General features: G+C 58.4%; 2 protein-coding genes across 7 annotated transcripts in view; one reads left to right on the forward strand and one right to left on the reverse strand.

Annotated features, from left to right (window-relative positions):
• On the forward strand, window positions 1-9969 carry SLC48A1 (solute carrier family 48 member 1). Its single transcript, XM_062015745.1, has 3 exons — window positions 1-148; window positions 6440-6607; window positions 7997-9969. Exons 1-3 carry the CDS (start codon window positions 10-12, stop codon window positions 8131-8133), a joined length of 444 nt encoding a protein of 147 aa, XP_061871729.1. The 5' UTR covers window positions 1-9; the 3' UTR covers window positions 8134-9969.
• Window positions 9970-11089: 1120 nt separating this feature from the next.
• Window positions 11090-17821, reverse strand: part of HDAC7 (histone deacetylase 7) — a 67270-nt gene continuing 60538 nt past the window's right edge. For all 6 annotated transcript variants that reach the window (XM_062015742.1, XM_062015735.1, XM_062015736.1 and 3 more), the window contains 10 exons: window positions 16648-16755; window positions 16479-16534; window positions 16209-16296; window positions 15898-16017; window positions 15015-15112; window positions 14807-14925; window positions 14479-14612; window positions 14289-14373; window positions 12224-12362; window positions 11090-11772 (listed from right to left, as the gene is read on the reverse strand). In XM_062015742.1, the coding sequence (XP_061871726.1) occupies window positions 11727-11772; window positions 12224-12362; window positions 14289-14373; window positions 14479-14612; window positions 14807-14925; window positions 15015-15112; window positions 15898-16017; window positions 16209-16296; window positions 16479-16534; window positions 16648-16755 (993 nt within the window). In that variant the 3' untranslated portion in view covers window positions 11090-11726. The remainder of the gene's footprint in view (window positions 11773-12223; window positions 12363-14288; window positions 14374-14478; window positions 14613-14806; window positions 14926-15014; window positions 15113-15897; window positions 16018-16208; window positions 16297-16478; window positions 16535-16647; window positions 16756-17821) is intronic.

Genomic DNA, 17821 nt, shown 5'->3' on the forward strand with positions numbered 1-17821 from the left:
GCCGCAGCCATGGCGGTCAGCCGGGCGCTCGCCCTGCGCTTGGCCTACGCGGCCGCCGGAGCCCTCACGGGCCTCTCGGCTTTCTTCACATGGAGCCTGGCGCCGGCTTTCCGCCAGCCCGCCACGGCAGCGGCCGGGGGGCTCTCGGGTACGGGGCGAGGGGCGGAACGGGACGGTGCTGGGGCGGGGGCGGCATCCTGAGGGGCTGTGAGGGGCTGAGGGAAGGGGGCGGGTGGCGGCTGAGGGGCTCTGTGAGGGTCTCTGTGAGGGTGAAAGGCCGGGGGTGCCTCGTGTGAGGGCGACGGGCCCTGAGGTGGCTTCTTTTGGCCCTGGGATCTCATCTTTGGGGGGTTGAGGGGCTGTGGAGTAGCTTATTTGGGGGTTGAGGGCCCTGAGGTGGCTTCTTTTGGGGGACAGGGGCTCTGAGGTGCCTTGTTTTGGGGTGAGGGGCTGTGGGGTGCCTTCCCTTGGGGTTGAGGGGCCCTGAGGTGGCTTCTTTTGGCCCTGGGATCTCATCTTTTGGGGGTGAGGGGCTGTGGAGTGGCTTATTTGGGGGCTGAGGGCTCTGAGGTGCTTCTTTTGGCTGTGGGGTGGCTTCTTTGGGAGATGAGGGGCTCTGAGGTGCCTTGTTTTGGGGGTGAGGGGCTGTGGAGTGGCTTATTTGGGGGTGAGGGGCTGTGGGGTGACTTACTTAGGGGCTGAGGGCCCTGAGGTGCTTCTTTTGGCTGTGGGGTGGCTCATTTGGGATGTGAGGGGCTCTGAGGTGCCTTGTTTCGGGGGTGAGGAGCTGTGGAGTGGCTTATTTGGGGGTTGAGGGGCTGTGGGGTGCCTTCCCTTGGGGCTGAGGGGCCCTGAGGCGGCTTCTTCTGGCTCTGGGATCTCATCTTTTGGGGGTGAGGGGCTCTGAGGTGCCTTGTTTTGGGGGTGAGCAGCTGTGGAGTGGCTTATTTGGGGGTTGAGGGGCTGTGGGGTGACTTACTTAGGGGCTGAGGGCCCTGAGGTGCTCCCTTTTGGGGGACAGGGGCTCTGAGGTGCCTTGTTTTGGGGCTGAGGGGCTGTGGAGTGACTTACTTGAGGGATGGGGGGCTCTGAGGTGCCTTGTTTTTGGGGTGAGGGGCTGTGGAGTGACTTACTTAGGGGCTGAGGGCCCTGAGGTGCCTTGTTTTTGGGGTGAGGGGCTCTGAGGTGTCTTCCCTGGGCTGTGGGGTGTCTTCTTTTGAGAGTGCTTTGGGACACATCATGCACAGCAGCTCTTAAAGCAGCTGCACAGAAGGTGAAACACTGAAGGAGTGAATGGGACTGAAGCTGGTTTGTGCTGACCCTGGGTAGGAAAGGAGGGATCCTCTGCTCAGAACCCACCTCCCTTGCCCATGCCAGGTGGATCTGTGCATCTTGCCTCGTTCCCAGGGCAAGGCTGGACTTAGCATGGACCAAAAGGTGTGGTGCAAAGCATTTGGAACCCTTTGGGTTTGCTTTGGTGAGGGGAAAAGGTGAGGCACAGAGCATCTGAAACCTCTGAGGAGCAAAACCCTCCCTTTCCACACACCCAGTGGGGAAACACTGCCAAGTGCAGAGCAGTTTGCACTACAACACTCCAAAAGACTCCTCTCCTGGAGCTGTTTGCCTGCAATATGTCAGTGTTGCTCCCCAGCTGTTTTGGCAGAAGGAGCTGTTGAAGGAAAACCCCTTTTTAAGCTCTTCCCAAAGCAGCTGAGCCCCAGCTCGCTTGGCTGCAGCTCCAAACCTAAGTTTGCCCTCGCTGGGAACCAGCCAGGCAAGGCAAAGCTTTCCAAACTCCCACATGGCAAAAGCACCCTTGGATTGGCAAAGCTCTGGGGCTCTTTTCCCCAGCAGACTCGTGGTTAGAGGGTTGTTGAGATGGGAAGTGGCTCAGGGCTCTGTAAACACCCCAAACAAAAGCCCCCTCGTGTTTTCCAGCGCTGCACAAGTCCCTTTGACTCTGCTTTTCACCCCTGGCTGTTGGGTTTGGTTGCCACCATCTCTCAGCCTCAGCCTTGTGCCTGTGTGGATGTGCATGGTGGGTTTTTCTCTGGGGCTTCCTTTCCACGTTGTTGTTTCTCCCTCCCAGTCTGGGAACACCCATGAGCGTGGGACACAGCTTGGCCTCTGCCTGCTCTGACCTCAGGGGAGGCAGCTGGGCTGCTCCTCCCCTCTCAACAATGCAGCTTGTTTTGTTGGGACTGAAGGATCAGGCAGGAGCAGGAGCAAAGGCTTGGCTCTGAGAAAACCTTTTGTTTGTCCCAGGTCTTTTTTTGGTTGCTGTGTTTGGGGAAAGGCTTTTGTTTGCTGGCCTAGCCAAACCTTTAGCTGTTGGTGTGTTTGTGTTGCTGAGCCTGCTCCTGGACTTGCCTTTTTAGCATTTGTTTCAGCCCTTTCCAAATACACCCTAAAACCTGGGTTTGGGTGTTTTAAAGCTGAGTTAATCTTGTCAGAATACCTGTTAACTTGGGGTTAAACAACCCCCCCTCCAAGCCTTGCCTCTGTCGGTTCAGATGGGCTCTGATGGGCCACTTTCCCTGGAGCTTTGTGTGCTTGGGATACTTAGTTTGTGATTTAGAGGTGACTCCCCCCCGTTGCTCTGTGTCACAAACCCTTCAGTTGTCCCTTACTGAGCAGCTTTTGAGTCCTTCCAACTGTGATGTGTGGGATAAATCCACCAAGGTTCCCTCATCTCTCCTCCCCATCCCTGAATCCTTGCCAGCCAGTGTTCCCTGTGATGTTTCTCAGGCAGTGTTGGGAGCTGATTTAACTTGTTGGGATGCTTCTCTGCCCTTTCCTGCAAGCTGGAGAGCCTCACTGACACCTCTGGGTGCTGTAAGGGAGAGGAGGTGAGCAGGAGGGGCAATCCTCCCTCTCTGAGGATCCTGTGACCAAACTCAGGCCTTCAGCACGAGGTAGGAGTTGTCATGAGGTGGTTTGTGCAGGGTCATGTGAGAGACAGTTACTGCAGATGTCAGGAATGAAGCAAAACAACCCAACCAGGCCAAGTAACTTCCAAGTGCTGCTTCAGGCCTGCAGGGGAAGGTGCAGGGGCAATGGGGGGAAGATCAAGTGACAGCTCAGGCCTTCCACAGCAGTTTTTGGTGTGGAAACACCAGCAGCTTGACTCAGCAGTTCAAAGACATTTGTGCTGAGTCATGGGAAAGTGCCTGAGGGGAGGGAAGCAGCTTGTTTTGCTGACTGACAGACACAAGTTCCCTGGTTTTTAAATGAAATAGAGAGTTGAACTTGCTTGAGCACCAGCTTAAAGGTCACTGCAAGTCAGAGAAGTGGTGATTTACCAAGCTGAGGCTCCCAAATACCTTCCTGCAGCTTTGTCATCCTGTGCAGTGAGTGGCAGCCTGTGTGGAATCACCCCTGGGAAAGGCAACATCTGTAGCTGAGAGCTTCAGAATTCCTGATCCTGCCTTGTGTGGGGCCAGAGAACATGCTTGGCCACAGCAGCTCACACTGGATGGAGCTGTGGATGGCCACTCTGGTCTTTGCTGTTGCTTGTGACAAGTCTGGGAGCTCCAGCTGCCCTGCTGTCAGCACTTCACCCCTGCTTTCTTTGCTTCCTCCTGCTTTTGCTTTCATTCCTGTGGTTTGGGGTTTTTCTGCTGCCCTTTTCCACCTGTTTATTTATGAGCCACAATGGAGAGTCTTTTCCTTTCCCCCAAGACATTGGAAGAGATAAAAAGCACTTCCAGGGTTGTCCCCTGTACCCTGGAGCTGACTCTGCACACATTCAGCTTCCCCTGACATGCACCTGCACTCCATCCATCACCCACATGGTCAGTGAGGTCAGAAAACCTCCTGGAAACCAGCCCCAGAACCCTTTGGGAGCGGGGAAGTGAGTGCAGGGGCTCAGCCACCAGTTTCCACACAGCTCTTTTCCCCCTGTTCTTTGAAGCTTTGGAGATAATGACAGTATCCAGTAACAAATGAGCTCTGGCAAGACTTGGGGCTGTCCTTGGCATTCAGATGTTTGTCTTCCAGCAGGCAAGGGCTGCTTTTCACTGCCTTTGATGTTGAGGAGGAGCACAGAGGGAGGTCTGTGTTACTCCAGGATGACTCTATGAAGCAGCCTGCTATTTCAGCACTGGGGGCTTTGTTATCATTAATCTTTTGGTTGGGTTTTTTTCTCTCCCCCCTCCCCTTCTGCCCTTCAAATAAAGTCAGGAGAGGAGGTGGCAGCAGAGGGGAAATCCCAGGCAGTCGGTCACACTGCTGGAGGTTTGAATTTCCACAGTGCTCCAGAGGCTTTTGGCCAAAGTGATTCAGATGTTTGCAGGCTCTGAGCTCCAGCTAGAGCTGAGTGAGTGGCTGAAGGAGGCTGAGTCCTTTGCAGGCTCTGAGCTCCAGCTAGAGCTGAGTGAGTGGCTGAGGGAGGCTGAGTCCTTTGCAGGCTCTAACTGAGCTCTGACTAGGGCTGAGTGAGTGGCTGAAGGAGGCTGAGTCCTCTGCAGGCTCTAACTGAGCTCCAACTAGAGCTGAGTGAGTGGCTGAAGGAGGCTGAGTCCTTTGCAGGCTCTAAGTAGAGCTGACTTAGTGGCTGAAGGAGGCTGAGTTGTTCTCAGGCTCCAACTAGAGCTGAGTGAGTGGCTGAAGGAGGCTGAGTCCTTTGCAGGCTCTAACTGAGCTCTGACTAGGGCTGAGTGAGTGGCTGAAGGAGGCTGAGTCCTTTGCAGGCTCTAACTGAGCTCTGACTAGAGCTGAGTGAGTGGCTGAAGGAGGCTGAGTCCTCTGCAGGCTCCAACTAGAGCTGACTTAGTGACTGAAGGAGGCTGAGTTGTTTTCAGGCTCTAACTGAGCTCCAACTAGAGCTGAATGAGTGGCTGAAGGAGGCTGAGTCCTTTGCAGGCTCTAAGTAGAGCTGACTTAGTGGCTGAAGGAGACTGAATCGTTTTCAGGCTCCAACTAGAGCTGAGTGAGTGGCTGAAGGAGGCTGAGTCCTTTGCAGGCTCTAACTGAGCTCTGACTAGAGCTGAGGGAGGCTGAGTCCTTTGCAAGCTCTAACTGAGCTCTGACTAGAGCTGAGTGAGTGGCTGAAGGAGGCTGAGTCCTTTGCAGGCTCTAACTGAGCTCTGACTAGAGCTGAGGGAGGCTGAGTCCTTTGCAAGCTCTAACTGAGCTCCAGCTAGAGCTGGATGAGTGTCTGAAGGAGGCTGAGTTGTTTTCAGGCTCCAGCTAGAGCTGAGTGGCTGAAGGAGGCAGAGTCGTGTTCTCCAGCGCTGTGGCTTGAAGAAGAGCAACTGGAGTTGGTGTTGGTTGGATTGTGGGTTGGCTAGTGGGGATGGAAAGCCCTGGTAGGCTTCAGGCCCATTGGATGGAAGGGTTTTGTCTGCAAGGTCTCTTCTGAGGCTTTCCTGAAGCGTGGTGGCAGGTTTTAGCACAAGGTTAGGGATGGCTGCATTGTCTTTCCTTCCATCAGAAGCTGTTTACAGCTGGAAAGGGATGGAAAGATGGAAAGGGATGGCTGCTTTCATCCCTTTTTCCCCCCCTCCCTCTCTTATTTGCTCCCTTTTGCCAAGGGAGTTGGAACCTGGCCTCACCAACTGATGCCTTTTGCTGTTCCTATTGAAGCCATAGTGAGGTTGGCTGTCTTGGGATTAAAAGCTCTATGGATGTCTAAGCTGTGTGTGTGTCTGGGGGTGTGATCCTGGCATTTTGGGCCAGACCCAAGACTACAGAGTTAAGTTGAGGTCACCTTAAACACTCAGTGGATGTGTTTTGCCCTCAGTGGGAGCTGAACCTCTGTGCTCCTTCACTGGAGGTGTTTGGAGGGGCTTTGGGTCAGTACCCTCTGTAGGAAGGGAGCTGGAGAGAGGCTGGGGCTGAAAGCTGTGATGGGAAACCCTCCTGAAGGAGTCCTGTGGCATCTCCATGTTGGTGTCTGAGATCAGGGGTCACTTTGTGGTGTTGTTCTTCTCTGGAGCTCCTCACAACCCACCTGGATGAGTTCCTGTGTGACCTGGTCTAGGTGGGATGTGCTTTGACAGGGGGGGTTGGGCTGGATGAGCTCCAAAGGTCCCTTCCAGCCCCCACCACGCTGTGGTTCTGGGCTCATCCCTGCCTGCTGACTGGGGGAAGGTGCATTGATTCTGACCCAAGTGCTGGGTTTGCCACATGGAACTGGGGGGAGGGAGGGAAATGTGCACAGGGTGTGTTTGCAAACAGGTTGCTTTTGGGGTGGGGAGAAGAATCCATTTCATCCACAAAACCCTTTCTGTGCCAGCCTGGGATCAAGAACTGACCTGAAATCCCACACCAGATGAGGGGCTGTCTGCTTTTGCTGCTGCTGTTTGCCCTCTCCTTGCTGGGGACACAGCCAGGAGGGGCTGGGCTGGGGGTTTTGGAGGAGCTGTGTCTGTCTCAGCCCCAGCTGTGTGTCTCTGTGCTGTGAGGTACTGACTGCCCTTGCTGTCTGATTGAGCAGGTGTTCTGGCGCTCTGGGCCCTAATCACCCATGTGATGTATGTGCAGGATTACTGGAGGACCTGGTTAAAAGGGCTGAGGTTCTTCCTCTTCATTGGCATCCTCTTCTCAGCTCTCTCAGTGGTGGGATTCTGCACTTTCCTCGCTCTGGCCATCACCAAACACCACTGTGAGTACAAACCTGGCTGGAAGTGCTGGGGTTAGGTTGGATTTGAGGGGATGGCAAAGCCTGCAGAGCTGGGCTCTGAGTCTGAAGGTCTCATCCCCTCTCAGACCCTTTGGGGTTAGAGGCTGCACTGGTTCAGTTGTCACCTCCCATGTCTTGATGAGACACAGGTAACTGCTGCTGGATGAGTGCCACTCCCCTGGGGCATCTTCTCACCTCTCATAGTGCCCACAGGCCACCTTCCCAACAACTTTTCCTGTGGAAACCAGCAGGTACCTGGTTCCTCTGGCAGCTCTCAGGGAGGAAAGCTCTTCAGCCTTGGCTCTTCAGCACTCCCAAAGCAGGTGGCTGAGGACATTGAAATCCAAAGACCACCCAGCAGGGTGCAAATGCCTTTTACACTCAGTCAGCATAGAAAACTGCCCTGCTCTCAGATGTTTCACATCATCTAAGGAGGGGGTTGTGTCGTCACTCCCAGTATCCCCTTGGCCAGAGACCAAAGAGACACAGTTTGGGGTCCATTTGGTTTTATTTGGAAGTTGTCCCTGTTTGTTTCCTCGTTGCATTCAGGCTGAGAAGCCACTGAGAGGCCTGTGGTGTGTAGTGGGCAAGCTGTGGCAGGGTCATAACCCACCAAAAAGCCCTCAGCTCAGCCCAAATACACTCCCCATGGAGACCTGGAGGCTCCAGCCCAGGGGAAGGGTGTGCAAGTCCTTGTGGGGGGGTCACCAGAAATACAAGTGGAGGGAGAAAACGTTTCCCATCACCTCCATCCTTGGGGACAGGAGGAGAAATTGTTGTGGGGGTGTTTTTTAAGAGGGAAAGCCTTGATTTGGGAGGGAGGGAAGTAAAACATCTGCCCAGGTTCATGTCTGGAAGGTCCAGGGCTGGAACTTCCCCATGGGTGAGATTTCCTCAGGGAGTTGTGCTTTGGGTATTGCTCCAAAGCAATGACCTGTCTTGATTGTTTTTAATGAGGACCAAGCAGTTTGGGGTGGAATTCTTTCATGCCTTAGGTTATAAAAGTGTCTTTTCCAAGCTGTTGAGGTCTCTGGAACCAAGAAACATCCCTCCCCTCACTCCCAGAGGCTGAAAGTAAACCCAGAGTGCAGTCCCAAAGCAGAGCCGTGCCCAGCTGCCCTCACAGCAGTCCCTGAGCAGAGGCAGCTGTGTGACAGAGGAGATGCTGAGATGTGTCTCAGGAGGTCATGGTGACCCTCTGCAGAGTGTGAGCAGGACACTGCCCATGGCAGCAAGAAGGGAATGGTACAGGCTGAGTGGAGAGAGCTGGGATTAAGGATTAAGCTTTGCTCCTCAGGGCTCAGTTGGCTCCTTCCTGGCCCAGGGATCCATGGCACCTCTTACAAATGTCTCTCTGCTTTTCTTTGCCAGCCCTGACTGATCCCAGGAGCTATTACCTGTCTTGTGTCTGGAGCTTCATCTCCTTCAAGTGGGCTTTCCTGCTCAGCCTCTACTCCCACCGCTACAGGAATGAGTTTGCAGACATCAGCATCCTCAGTGACTTCTGACACTTGGACTCAACCCTTGGCTGAAGGTGCTGGATGTTGGAATTGCCACCACCCCCCTCCCTCCCTCCCCAAAGGCATTGGCACACACAGGGGATGCTGGAGAGGAGGAGGAGGAGGAGGGGGAAGCCACCCAGTGCTGCTTGCTTTGGCTCTCTGCAGTAGGGGGGTGTTTCCTCCTTGCTTTTACTCACCCATTTGAAGTCTGGCTGATGGTGTCAATCTCTGGAGCTGCCCTGGGAGTCCCTGTGGCAGGCAGGGAGCTGAAAGGCTCCACATGCTCACACACAGCAGGCCCAGACCCACTCCTTGTGTTGCCCTGAAGATCCAGGGGAGCTTTTGGGTGGGGAGGAAGCTCTCCAGGAGCTGTGGGCTCACACCCCCTGGGTGCAGCACCCCCCAGGACTTGTCCTTGGCTGCCTCAGCTGTGGGTGGCAGAGCCCTGCTGTGTGACAGCTCCTTTTGCTCCTCAGAGAAGAAGGCAGAGACAAAGCTGTCTGTGGCAGGGATTCCCCATGTACCTCCCAGAGCAGGTGCTCTGTGCTCTCAGCCCATTTTCCTCCCTGCTGGGAGGTTCTTGGCCTGTCCTCTCTGTGGCCTCAGCCCAGGGCTGTGCTCTGGCCTCTCCACCCTCCCAGGCTCCATCTGCACCTTTCACTGCTCTTTTCCTTTGGGAGGTGAGTGGCTCAAGCACACAGTCACTCCCTGGGGCATTTGGGAGGTGCTTTGACACCCCCTCTTGATCCCATTCTCCTTGGTTCTGGGGTAGGGGTGACTTCACTGCATGGAGGAACATCTTTGGGCCACAACCAGGGCCCTAAACCCAGACCAAAGCTGCCAGTGTGAGATGAGCTTTGCTTAGGAGATGGATGCCTGAGCTTTTCAGCACTGAAACCTCTTCTCCTGCTGCCACCAGGCTGGAGCTGGATTAACTCACCTCCCTCCTCTGCCCAAAGCCTTTGGCACCCACTGGGGTGTTTGTGAGTGGTTTCATCTCATGTCTTACCCCCCAGTGTTCACTGGGCTGCTGCAGAGCTCCAAAACCCCACCTCACAGGATGCTGGGGATGGCAAAACCCAGCTCAGCTCAGGCTGCTGGAGCTCTGCTGCTGCCCTGGCCCCAAACCCTCATCCCTGGCACCACCTTGTGCTGCCCTGGCCCCAAACCCTCATCCCTGGCACCACCTTGTGCTGCCCTGGCCCCAAACCCTCATCCCTGGCACCACCTTGTGCTGCCCTGGCCCCAAACCCTCATCCCTGGCACCACCTTGTGCTGCCCTGGCCCCAAACCCTCATCCCTGGCACCACCTTGTGCTGCCCTGGCCACAAACCCTCATCCCTGGCACCACCTTGTGCTGCCCTGGCCCCAAACCCTCATCCCTGGCACCACCTTGTGCTGCCCTGGCCCCAAACCCTCATCCCTGGCACCACCTTGTGCTGCCCTGGCCCCAAACCCTCATCCCTGGCACCACCTTGGAGCCTCCTGCAGCTCCTCTCTTGGACACGTGGCCCAAAGGCCCTGTCTGCTCACCCACTTGATTTCTGGGGGCAGATGCTCAAGCAGCTCACTGACTCCAACCCCCTCCTTTGCTTTTCCCTCCTTGATGTGTTTTAGCTCTGGGATTTCTTCCTCAGCATCTCTTTAACCCTTTGTGTCTGCAGAGACCAAACCTCTGCCATGCTTTGCCCACACAGCTATGTGAGGCCAGGCCCTGGAGGGGGGTTGGTGCCACTTGGGGAGGTTCCATCTCTGCACCCCAGTGTCTCCTTGTACTAAACCACACCCCACAAACCTGGATGTGACAGGAAGGGCAGAAATACACTCACCTTCCCCACCAAAGCACTGCCTGGAGTGATTTCTTCCCCCCTCCAAGCTGTTGGAGTCTGTGTCCCTTGCTGCCATCCCTTGGTGGGAAGGACAGGGGTGAGCTGCACACAAACACTTTGCTTCTTGCTCTGTCCTTTGGCACCCTCAGCATCCACCTGCCCCATGTGCATTCCCCTTCCCCCTCCAATCCTTGTGCAGCTTGGACAGAGTGATGCCACTTCCAACCCCTTGGAGTCTGACCTGCAGCATCCACCCCCCAGCAGCCAAACCTCAGCCCAGCAGCAGCTTGGGAGGGGATATTTCACCTTCCCTGGGGAGAGCCAGGCCCAAGACAAGATTCTCACTGACTTTTCTTTCCCCTTTGGGGCTTGTGCTTTGCTTTTTTGCTGCTGGAATGAGCTGACCTGGCTCTTTAGCTGTTTCAGGTTCATTTCCATCCCCTCAGGTTCCTTTCCAGCCCCTCAAGGTCCCTTCCATCAAGGTCCCTTCCATCCCCACAAGCCCCATTTGCACCCCAAGAGCCCCATTTTCACCCCAAGAGCCCCATTTGCACCCCCAACAGCCCCATTTTCACCCCAAGAGCCCCATTTGCACCCCAACAGCCCCATTTGCATCCCCACAAACCCAATTTTCACCCCCAAGAGCCCCATTTTCAACCCCACAAGCCCCATTTTTACCCCCCTGAGCCCCATTTTCACCCCCAGAGCCCCATTTTCACCCCCACAAGCCCCATTTGCACCCCCAAGAGCCCCATTTTCACCCCAACAGCCCCATTTTCACTCCCACAAACCCCATTTGCACCCCCAAGAGCCCTGTTTTTCCCCCCACGAGCCCCATTTTCACCCCCAGCAGCCCCATTTTCACCCCCACAAGCCCCATTTTCACCCCCAAGAGCCCCATTCCCCACCCCAAGAGCCCCATTTTCACCCCAACAGCCCCACTTTCCCCCCCATGAGCCCCATTTGCACCCCAGGAGCCCCATTTTCCCCCCCATGAGCCCCATTTGCACCCCAACAGCCCCATTTGCACCCCCACAAACCCCATTTTCACCCCCAACAGCCCCATTTTCACCCTCACAAACCCCATTTGCACCCCCACCCCCAGTCCCCATGCAAAGAAGGGCACAGGCAGGTTGACATCAGCACACATCCAATTGTATATAGTGCAAAATCAGAGCCCCCAGCCCCAGAGGCTTCACACTCTGCTTAGTGGTTGGGATGAGCCCCCTCCCCCAGGCACCATCCTGGGCACCACAGACCCTCCCAGTGCCCCAGCATGAGCCCCCAGCCTGGCTCTGGGCACACTGGTTCCTACACCTTGTGCCCTACCAGAGCAAGAAGAGCCCTTTGGGAGAAGACACCAGAGTCTGTCCCCTTGGCCCAGCAAAACCCTCAGAGCAAAAGGGGGGGAAGCTCTGGGTGCAGCCCCCAGGGGTGGCTCTGACCCACCACAGCCACCCCAACACCCTTCCCCATGGCTGAGGAAGAGCCCAGGAGGAGGGATCTGTGCAGCTGGAGGTGGGGAGGCCACAGGCTCAGCCCCAGAGAGCTGCCAGGGCTCAGAGGGAGCTTGTGGTTTTCCATCAGTCCTGAGCAGAGGCCTCCCAGCCTTTTTGGGGAGACCTGCAGGGGTGGCAGGTGAAGGTCCAGGCTGTGTCAGGCCCTTGCCTCAGTGGAGGAAGGATGACATGGCAAATGGGAAGCCAAGGAGGTGAAGAAAGGCTCAGGAGAGTCCAAGGACGTGGTGGGAGCAGAGGAGGTGGCTGCTCATCACTGGTTCATGGGCTCCTCTTCCTCCATCAGCTCCTCCTGGGGCCTGGGAAGGAGCAACAGGGGCTGTGAGGTGAAGGAGGAGGCCTGTGGCACACAGCTCACCCCCCTCAGCAGCCACAGAGCCCCCAACCCGAGCAAGAACCAGCTCCTGGAGCTCACCAAGTCCCACCCTGCCAAGGGACAGCTGCAGGTGGAGGGAGGCTCATCCTTCCCCACTGAAAGCCACAGGTTGAGCTCCTGGGGCCAGTTCTGGGCTTCCCCAGGCTCAGGGAGAAGAGCTGAGCACTGAATGGGCCAGAAAGCACCCCAGGCCCTGGCTGTGTGTGTGCAGGGTCTGTCCCAGCCCCACACTGGCTGCTGAGGATCCACCTCCCTCAGCCCAGGAGCTGCCCCAAGCTCCCCACAAAGCCCATCAGGCTGCAGGATGGGACCTTTGTCAGCTCAGAGCAGGGAGAGGGGCACCAACACCTCCCAGGGCTGACTGAGAGCATCACCTCTTCTCCACCATCACAGCCACCGAGAGGGAAGCCAAGGCTGTGACTGTCTCCACCTCTTCAGCCTCGTGGTGCTGAGCCTCCAGGAAGGAGCAGCTCAGCTTGGAGGCAAAACGCTGCAGGGCCACCCAGTATTTACCTGCAGGAGAAGCAAAGGGCAGGAGGCAGCAGCTCAGGGCTCTGGGCACTGGACTGCACGTGGGGCATCAGCCTCCCATGAGGAAGAGGAGGATGGAAGGCTCCAGGGGGGTGGTTTTGGATGCCAAGTGTCCCCTTGGAGCTGCTGGGGGTGAGTGGGGAGGGGTGGGAATGGCAGCTCTTGGCTCTTGCATGTGAACAACCCATCCCCTGGTCCTGGGGCACATCAACAAACCATCCCCTGGCTCTGGATCCCATCAACAACCCATCTCCTGGTCCTGGATCCCATCAACAACCCATCCTCTGGCTCTGGATCACCTGAACAACCCATCCCCTGGCTCTGGATCACCTGAACAACCCATCCCCTGGCTCTGGAGCACATCAACAACCCATCCCCTGGTCCTGATTCACCTGAACAATCCATCCCCTGACCCTGGATCCCATCAACAACCCATCCTCTGGCTCTGGAGCACAGAACAACCCATCCCCTGGTCCTGGGGCACATCAACAACCCATCCCCTGGCTCTGGACCAAGGAACAACCCATCCCCTGGCTCTGGACCAAGGAACAACCCATCCCCTGGCTCTGGATCCCATCAACAACCCATCTCCTGGTCCTGGATCCCATCAACAACCCATCCTCTGGCTCTGGATCACCTGAACAACCCATCCCCTGGCTCTGGATCACCTGAACAACCCATCCCCTGGCTCTGGAGCACATCAACAACCCATCCCCTGGTCCTGATTCACCTGAACAATCCATCCCCTGACCCTGGATCCCATCAACAACCCATCCTCTGGCTCTGGAGCACAGAACAACCCATCCCCTGGCCCTGGACCAAGGAACAGCCCATCTCCTGGTCCTGGATCCCATCAACAACCCATCCCCTGGTCCTGGTCCAGAGAACAACCCATCCCCTGGCCCTCATTCACCTGAACAACCCATCCCCTGGTCCTGGGGCACATCAACAACCCATCTCCTGGCTCTGGACCAAGGAACAACCCATCCCCTGGCCCTGGATCCCATCAACAACCCATCTCCTGGTCCTGGATCCCATCAACAACCCATCCCCTGGTCCTGGTCCAGAGAACAACCCATCCCCTGGCCCTCATTCACCTGAACAACCCATCCCCTGGTCCTGGGGCACATCAACAACCCATCTCCTGGCTCTGGACCAAGGAACAACCCATCCCCTGGCCCTGGATCCCATCAACAACCCATCTCCTGGTCCTGGATCCCATCAACAACCCATCCCCTGGCTCTGGAGCACATCAACAACCCATCCCCTGGTCCTGATTCACCTGAACAACCCATCCCCTGGCCCTGGGGCACAGAACAACCCATCCCCTGGCCCTGGACCAAGGAACAACCCATCCCCTGGCCCTGGATCCCATCAACAACCCATCCTCTGGCTCTGGATCACCTGAACAACCCATCCTCTGGCTCTGGACCAAGGAACAACCCATCCCCTGGCCCTGGGTCCCATCCACAGCCCATCCCCTGGCTCTGGGTCCCATCCCCTGGCCCTGGGTCCCATCCCCAGCCCATCCCTGGCCCTGGGTCCCATCCCCAGCCCACCCCTGGCCCTGAATCCCATCCCCAGCCCATCCTGGCCCTGGGTCCCATCCCCAGCCCACCCCTGGCCCTGGGTCCCATCCCCAGCCCATCCCTGGCCCTGGGTCCCATCCCCAGCCCACCCCTGGCCCTGGGTCCCATCCCCAGCCCACCCCTGGCCCTGGGTCCCATCCCCAGCCCACCCCTGGCCCTGGGTCCCATCCCCAGCCCATCCCTGGCCCTGGGTCCCATCCCCAGCCCACCCCTGGCCCTGGGTCCCATCCCCAGCCCATCCCTGGCCCTGGGTCCCATCCCCAGCCCATCCCTGGCCCTGGGTCCCATCCCCAGCCCACCCCTGGCCCTGGACACTCACTCTGCACCTGGATGACGGTTTCCAGCGAGCGCACAGCGTTGGGGTTTGGTTTCTGCTTCATGCTTTCCTCTGGCAGAGGCTCCAGCTGCCAAAAGGAGACATGAGGAGGATGAAAGGGAGGGGATCTCACATCTTATCCACCCCCAGAGCCCCCCAGAGCCCCCCAGAGCCCCCCAGCCCCAGCCCTCACCTCGTTGCCCAGCAAGGCTGCCACACAGGCCTCGGATGCGTCGCAGATGGCCGTGAGGTCGTGGCCACCTTCCAGTGCCAGGATGATGGCTCCACCAGCCAGGCTCATCAGCTGCTTGGTCATGTAGCCAAAACCTAGAGGAGACACCCAAGGAGTTGCCATCACCCAACCTCCCTGGCTCTCAGTAGCCAAAGGGATCCTCCTGGAGGGAGCTGCCACGCTCCCAGCCTGGCTGCCTGGTGGGAAGAACCCTCCTTGAGGCAGTGGCCTTTGTGTGGAGCCTGTGGCCCTCCTGTAGAGCCAGTGGCCCTTGTTGCCACCTCCTTACACTTAGCAGAGACTTTGTAGCCCCCCAAGGGGGGTGGGTGGCCATCAGCTGCATCGAAGCCGGCCGACACCAGCACCACGTCGGGGGAGAACTCGTGTGCGATGGGCATCACCACGGTCCTGAGGGGAAAGGAGCAGGGGCAGGGGCTCAGGCCTGGCTCAGGCTGAGCCTGAGGGACAGGCAGGGAAGGAAACAGCAGGGACAGCACCTGAAAGCAGCCAAATACTCAGGGTCTCCCATGGGGGGGTCGAGGCCTCCAGTCCAGGCGACGTTGACGTTGAATCCTTCGCCGGGGCCGGCACCGACCTGGGAGGGAGCGAGGGCAGAGCTGAGGGCAGAGCTGAGGGCAGAGCTGAGGGCAGGGGCTGCTGGGGCAGGGGCTGCTGGGGCAGGGGCTGCTGGGGCAGGGCTGGGGGTTCCTGCTCTGAGGCAGGGCCTGGAGGGGACCAGGGGGGTTCAGAGAATCACAGAAGCTGCTGCAGCCCCAGCCCTGAGCCCTGCCCAGCCCAGCACTGAGCCCTCAGCACCTCACCCCAGGGCTTTGGGGTCCCTGCAGGGCTGGGGGCTCCCCCAGCTCCCTGGGCAGCCTGGCACAGGGCTCACACCCCTCTCAGGGGGAAAGCTCAGCCTCAGCTCCCAGCTCAACCCCCCCTGGGGCAGCTCCAGCCCCTTTGCTCTGGTGCTGTCCCTCAGGAGCAGAGCCTGAGCCAGCCCTGGCCACAGGCTCCTGGCAGGGAGCTGCAGAGTGCTCCTGGCTCCCCTCAGCCTCCTCTTGTCCAGCCTCAGCACCCCCATTCCCTCTGACACTTGTGCCCCAGCCCCTTCCCCAGCTCTGGCCCTGCTGCAGCCCCTCAGTGTCCCTGTGGCAGTGAGTGAGGGGCTCAGCACTGACCCAGCCCTGGAGCTGCAGCCTCCCCAGCGCCCAGCCCAGGGGCACAATCCTGCCCTGCTCCTGCTGCCACCCCACTGCTGATCCAAACCACGATGCTTTTGGCCATCTTGCCTTGCAGATCTTGCTGCAGAGCAGCAGAAGCTGTGGCACTTTGCTGCCCTCTCCCTGAGCCCCACAGGCTCCTCCTGCTGCCTTTTACCTCGTCAGCAGCCCCGCTGCCAGGGAAGAAGTTGCCATCGTCGTGCCGGTGGAGAGAGATGTAGAGAACATCAGGGTCTCTGTAGAAGATCTGCTGTGTCCCATTGCCATGGTGAACATCCTGCAGGGAGACAGGGGCCACTGCTGGCTCAAACCTCGAGGTCAAAAGCAACTGGATCTCTCCCCAGCTCCAAGGGTTTGGCTCCTGGGGGATGTTGCCAGGCTGCAGCGTGGTTGAGCTCTGCAGCAGGGCTGGCAGGGAATGCAGACACTGGCTCCTGGGGACGTGCTGGGGGGACACAGGGGACTCACCCAGTCCACAATGAGGATCTTGCTGAGCTTCCCTTTCTGCTGCAGCTGCCTTGCAGCGATGGCCACCGAGTTGAAGAAGCAGAAGCCCCTGCAAAGAGCGAGTCGAGAGCCTGGGCGAGCTCCGGGAGCCTCCCTCAGCACCGGCCTCCCTCAGCCCACGTGGCTGGGCTCACCCTCCCCTCTCCCCTCCCCCTCCTTTGGATGAATCCCACGTCAGCTTCCTCTGGAGTGATTTTCTGGGGGGCTGTGCCTGGGGAAAGAGGCTCTTACATGGCAGTGGAAGGATCAGCGTGATGCCCGGGCGGCCGCACCACGGCGAAGCCGTTCTGGGGACAGAACACAGAGGTGAAGATGCTCAGAGGTGATGCCACCCCTAAAAACTCCCCCTTGTTTGACTCCTGGGGGTGATGCAGAGCAGCTCTGCTTGCAGCCAGCTCACCCTCAGCTCCCTGGCAGCCACTCTGAAGGCCAGGTCGGTGACGCTGCCGGCGGCCCAGCGCGCGGCGTTGGACGAGTGCAGCTCGTTCCAGATGGTGTCACTGTCCACCTGCAAAGCCAGGGGAGGGGGCTCAGGCAGGACAGGGCAGCACAGGGAGGTCTCAGTGCTGGGACACGTGCCAGGGGGGTTGTGGTCCCATGAAGGGTCAAGGGACTGTGGAGCTGGGTCACTTCACAGGCCAAAGGGTGAGTTCCCCAGGAGCTGCTGGGCAGGGTGGAAGCTCCTCTGCCTGCTCTGAACCCCTCTGCCCACTGCTGAGCCCCTCTGCCCACTGCTGAGCCCCTCTGCCCAAGGTTCAGCCTCTCTGCCCACTGCTCAGCCCCTCTGCCCAAGGTTCAGCCTCTCTTCCCACTGCTCAGCCCCTCTGCCCACTGCTCAGCCTCTCTGCCCACTGCTCAGCCCCTCTGCCCACTGCTCAGCCCCTCTGCCTGCTCTGAGCCCCTCTTCCCACTGCTCAGCCCCTCTGCCCACTGCTCAGCCCCTCTGCCCACTGCTCAGCCCCTCTGCCCAAGGTTCAGCCTCTCTTCCCACTGCTCAGCCCCTCTGCCCACTGCTCAGCCCTTCTGCCCACTGCTCAGCCCTTCTGCCCACTGCTCAGCCCCTCTGCCCACTGTTCAGCCTCTCTGCCCACTGCTCAGCCCCTCTGCCCACTGCTCAGCCCCTCTGCCCACTGCTCAGCCTCTCTTCCCACTGCTCAGCCCCTCTGCCCACTGCTCAGCCCCTCTGCCCACTGCTCAGCCCCAGCCCCAGCCCCAGGCACCTCAAGCCTGTCCCCAGGGGTGTTTGGGGGGGACACACTGAGGAAACGCTCGTTACCTTCTGTCTCTGGATCTTATTGCCTAAGCAAACATCTTGCTTTGATCAGGAACACATCAAGGGCTGAGCCAGAGCCAGGAAACTCAAAAGTCTCTTCTGATCAACTCCATGTGTGTCCCCCATCCCAGCTGTGCTCAGGGAAGGGCAGCTCCAAGCCCCCCTCCCCACCTCTCAGGGCACAGGCGAGAGGAGGCCAGGGACAGGGAGGCAGAGCAGGGAAAGCAGATGCAAACGGGGCTCAGAAGAGCTGGTGCCCAGCAGCAGGGCAAGGAGAGGAGAAGAACCAGAAGAGGCAGCA

This window comes from Colius striatus, chromosome 26, assembly GCF_028858725.1.
Source record: "Colius striatus isolate bColStr4 chromosome 26, bColStr4.1.hap1, whole genome shotgun sequence".
In the NCBI taxonomy this organism is placed as follows: domain Eukaryota; kingdom Metazoa; phylum Chordata; class Aves; order Coliiformes; family Coliidae; genus Colius; species Colius striatus.

Bases quoted from the DNA above. Each gene is read 5' to 3' on its own strand.
- SLC48A1 (XM_062015745.1), top strand. From the start codon at position 10: ATGGCGGTCAGCCGGGCGCTCGCCCTGCGCTTGGCCTACGCGGCCGCC. The intron at 149-6,439 runs GTACGGGGCGAG...CTGATTGAGCAG, and splicing joins AGCGGCCGGGGGGCTCTCGG to GTGTTCTGGCGCTCTGGGCC. The intron at 6,608-7,996 runs GTGAGTACAAAC...TTTCTTTGCCAG, and splicing joins GGCCATCACCAAACACCACT to CCCTGACTGATCCCAGGAGC.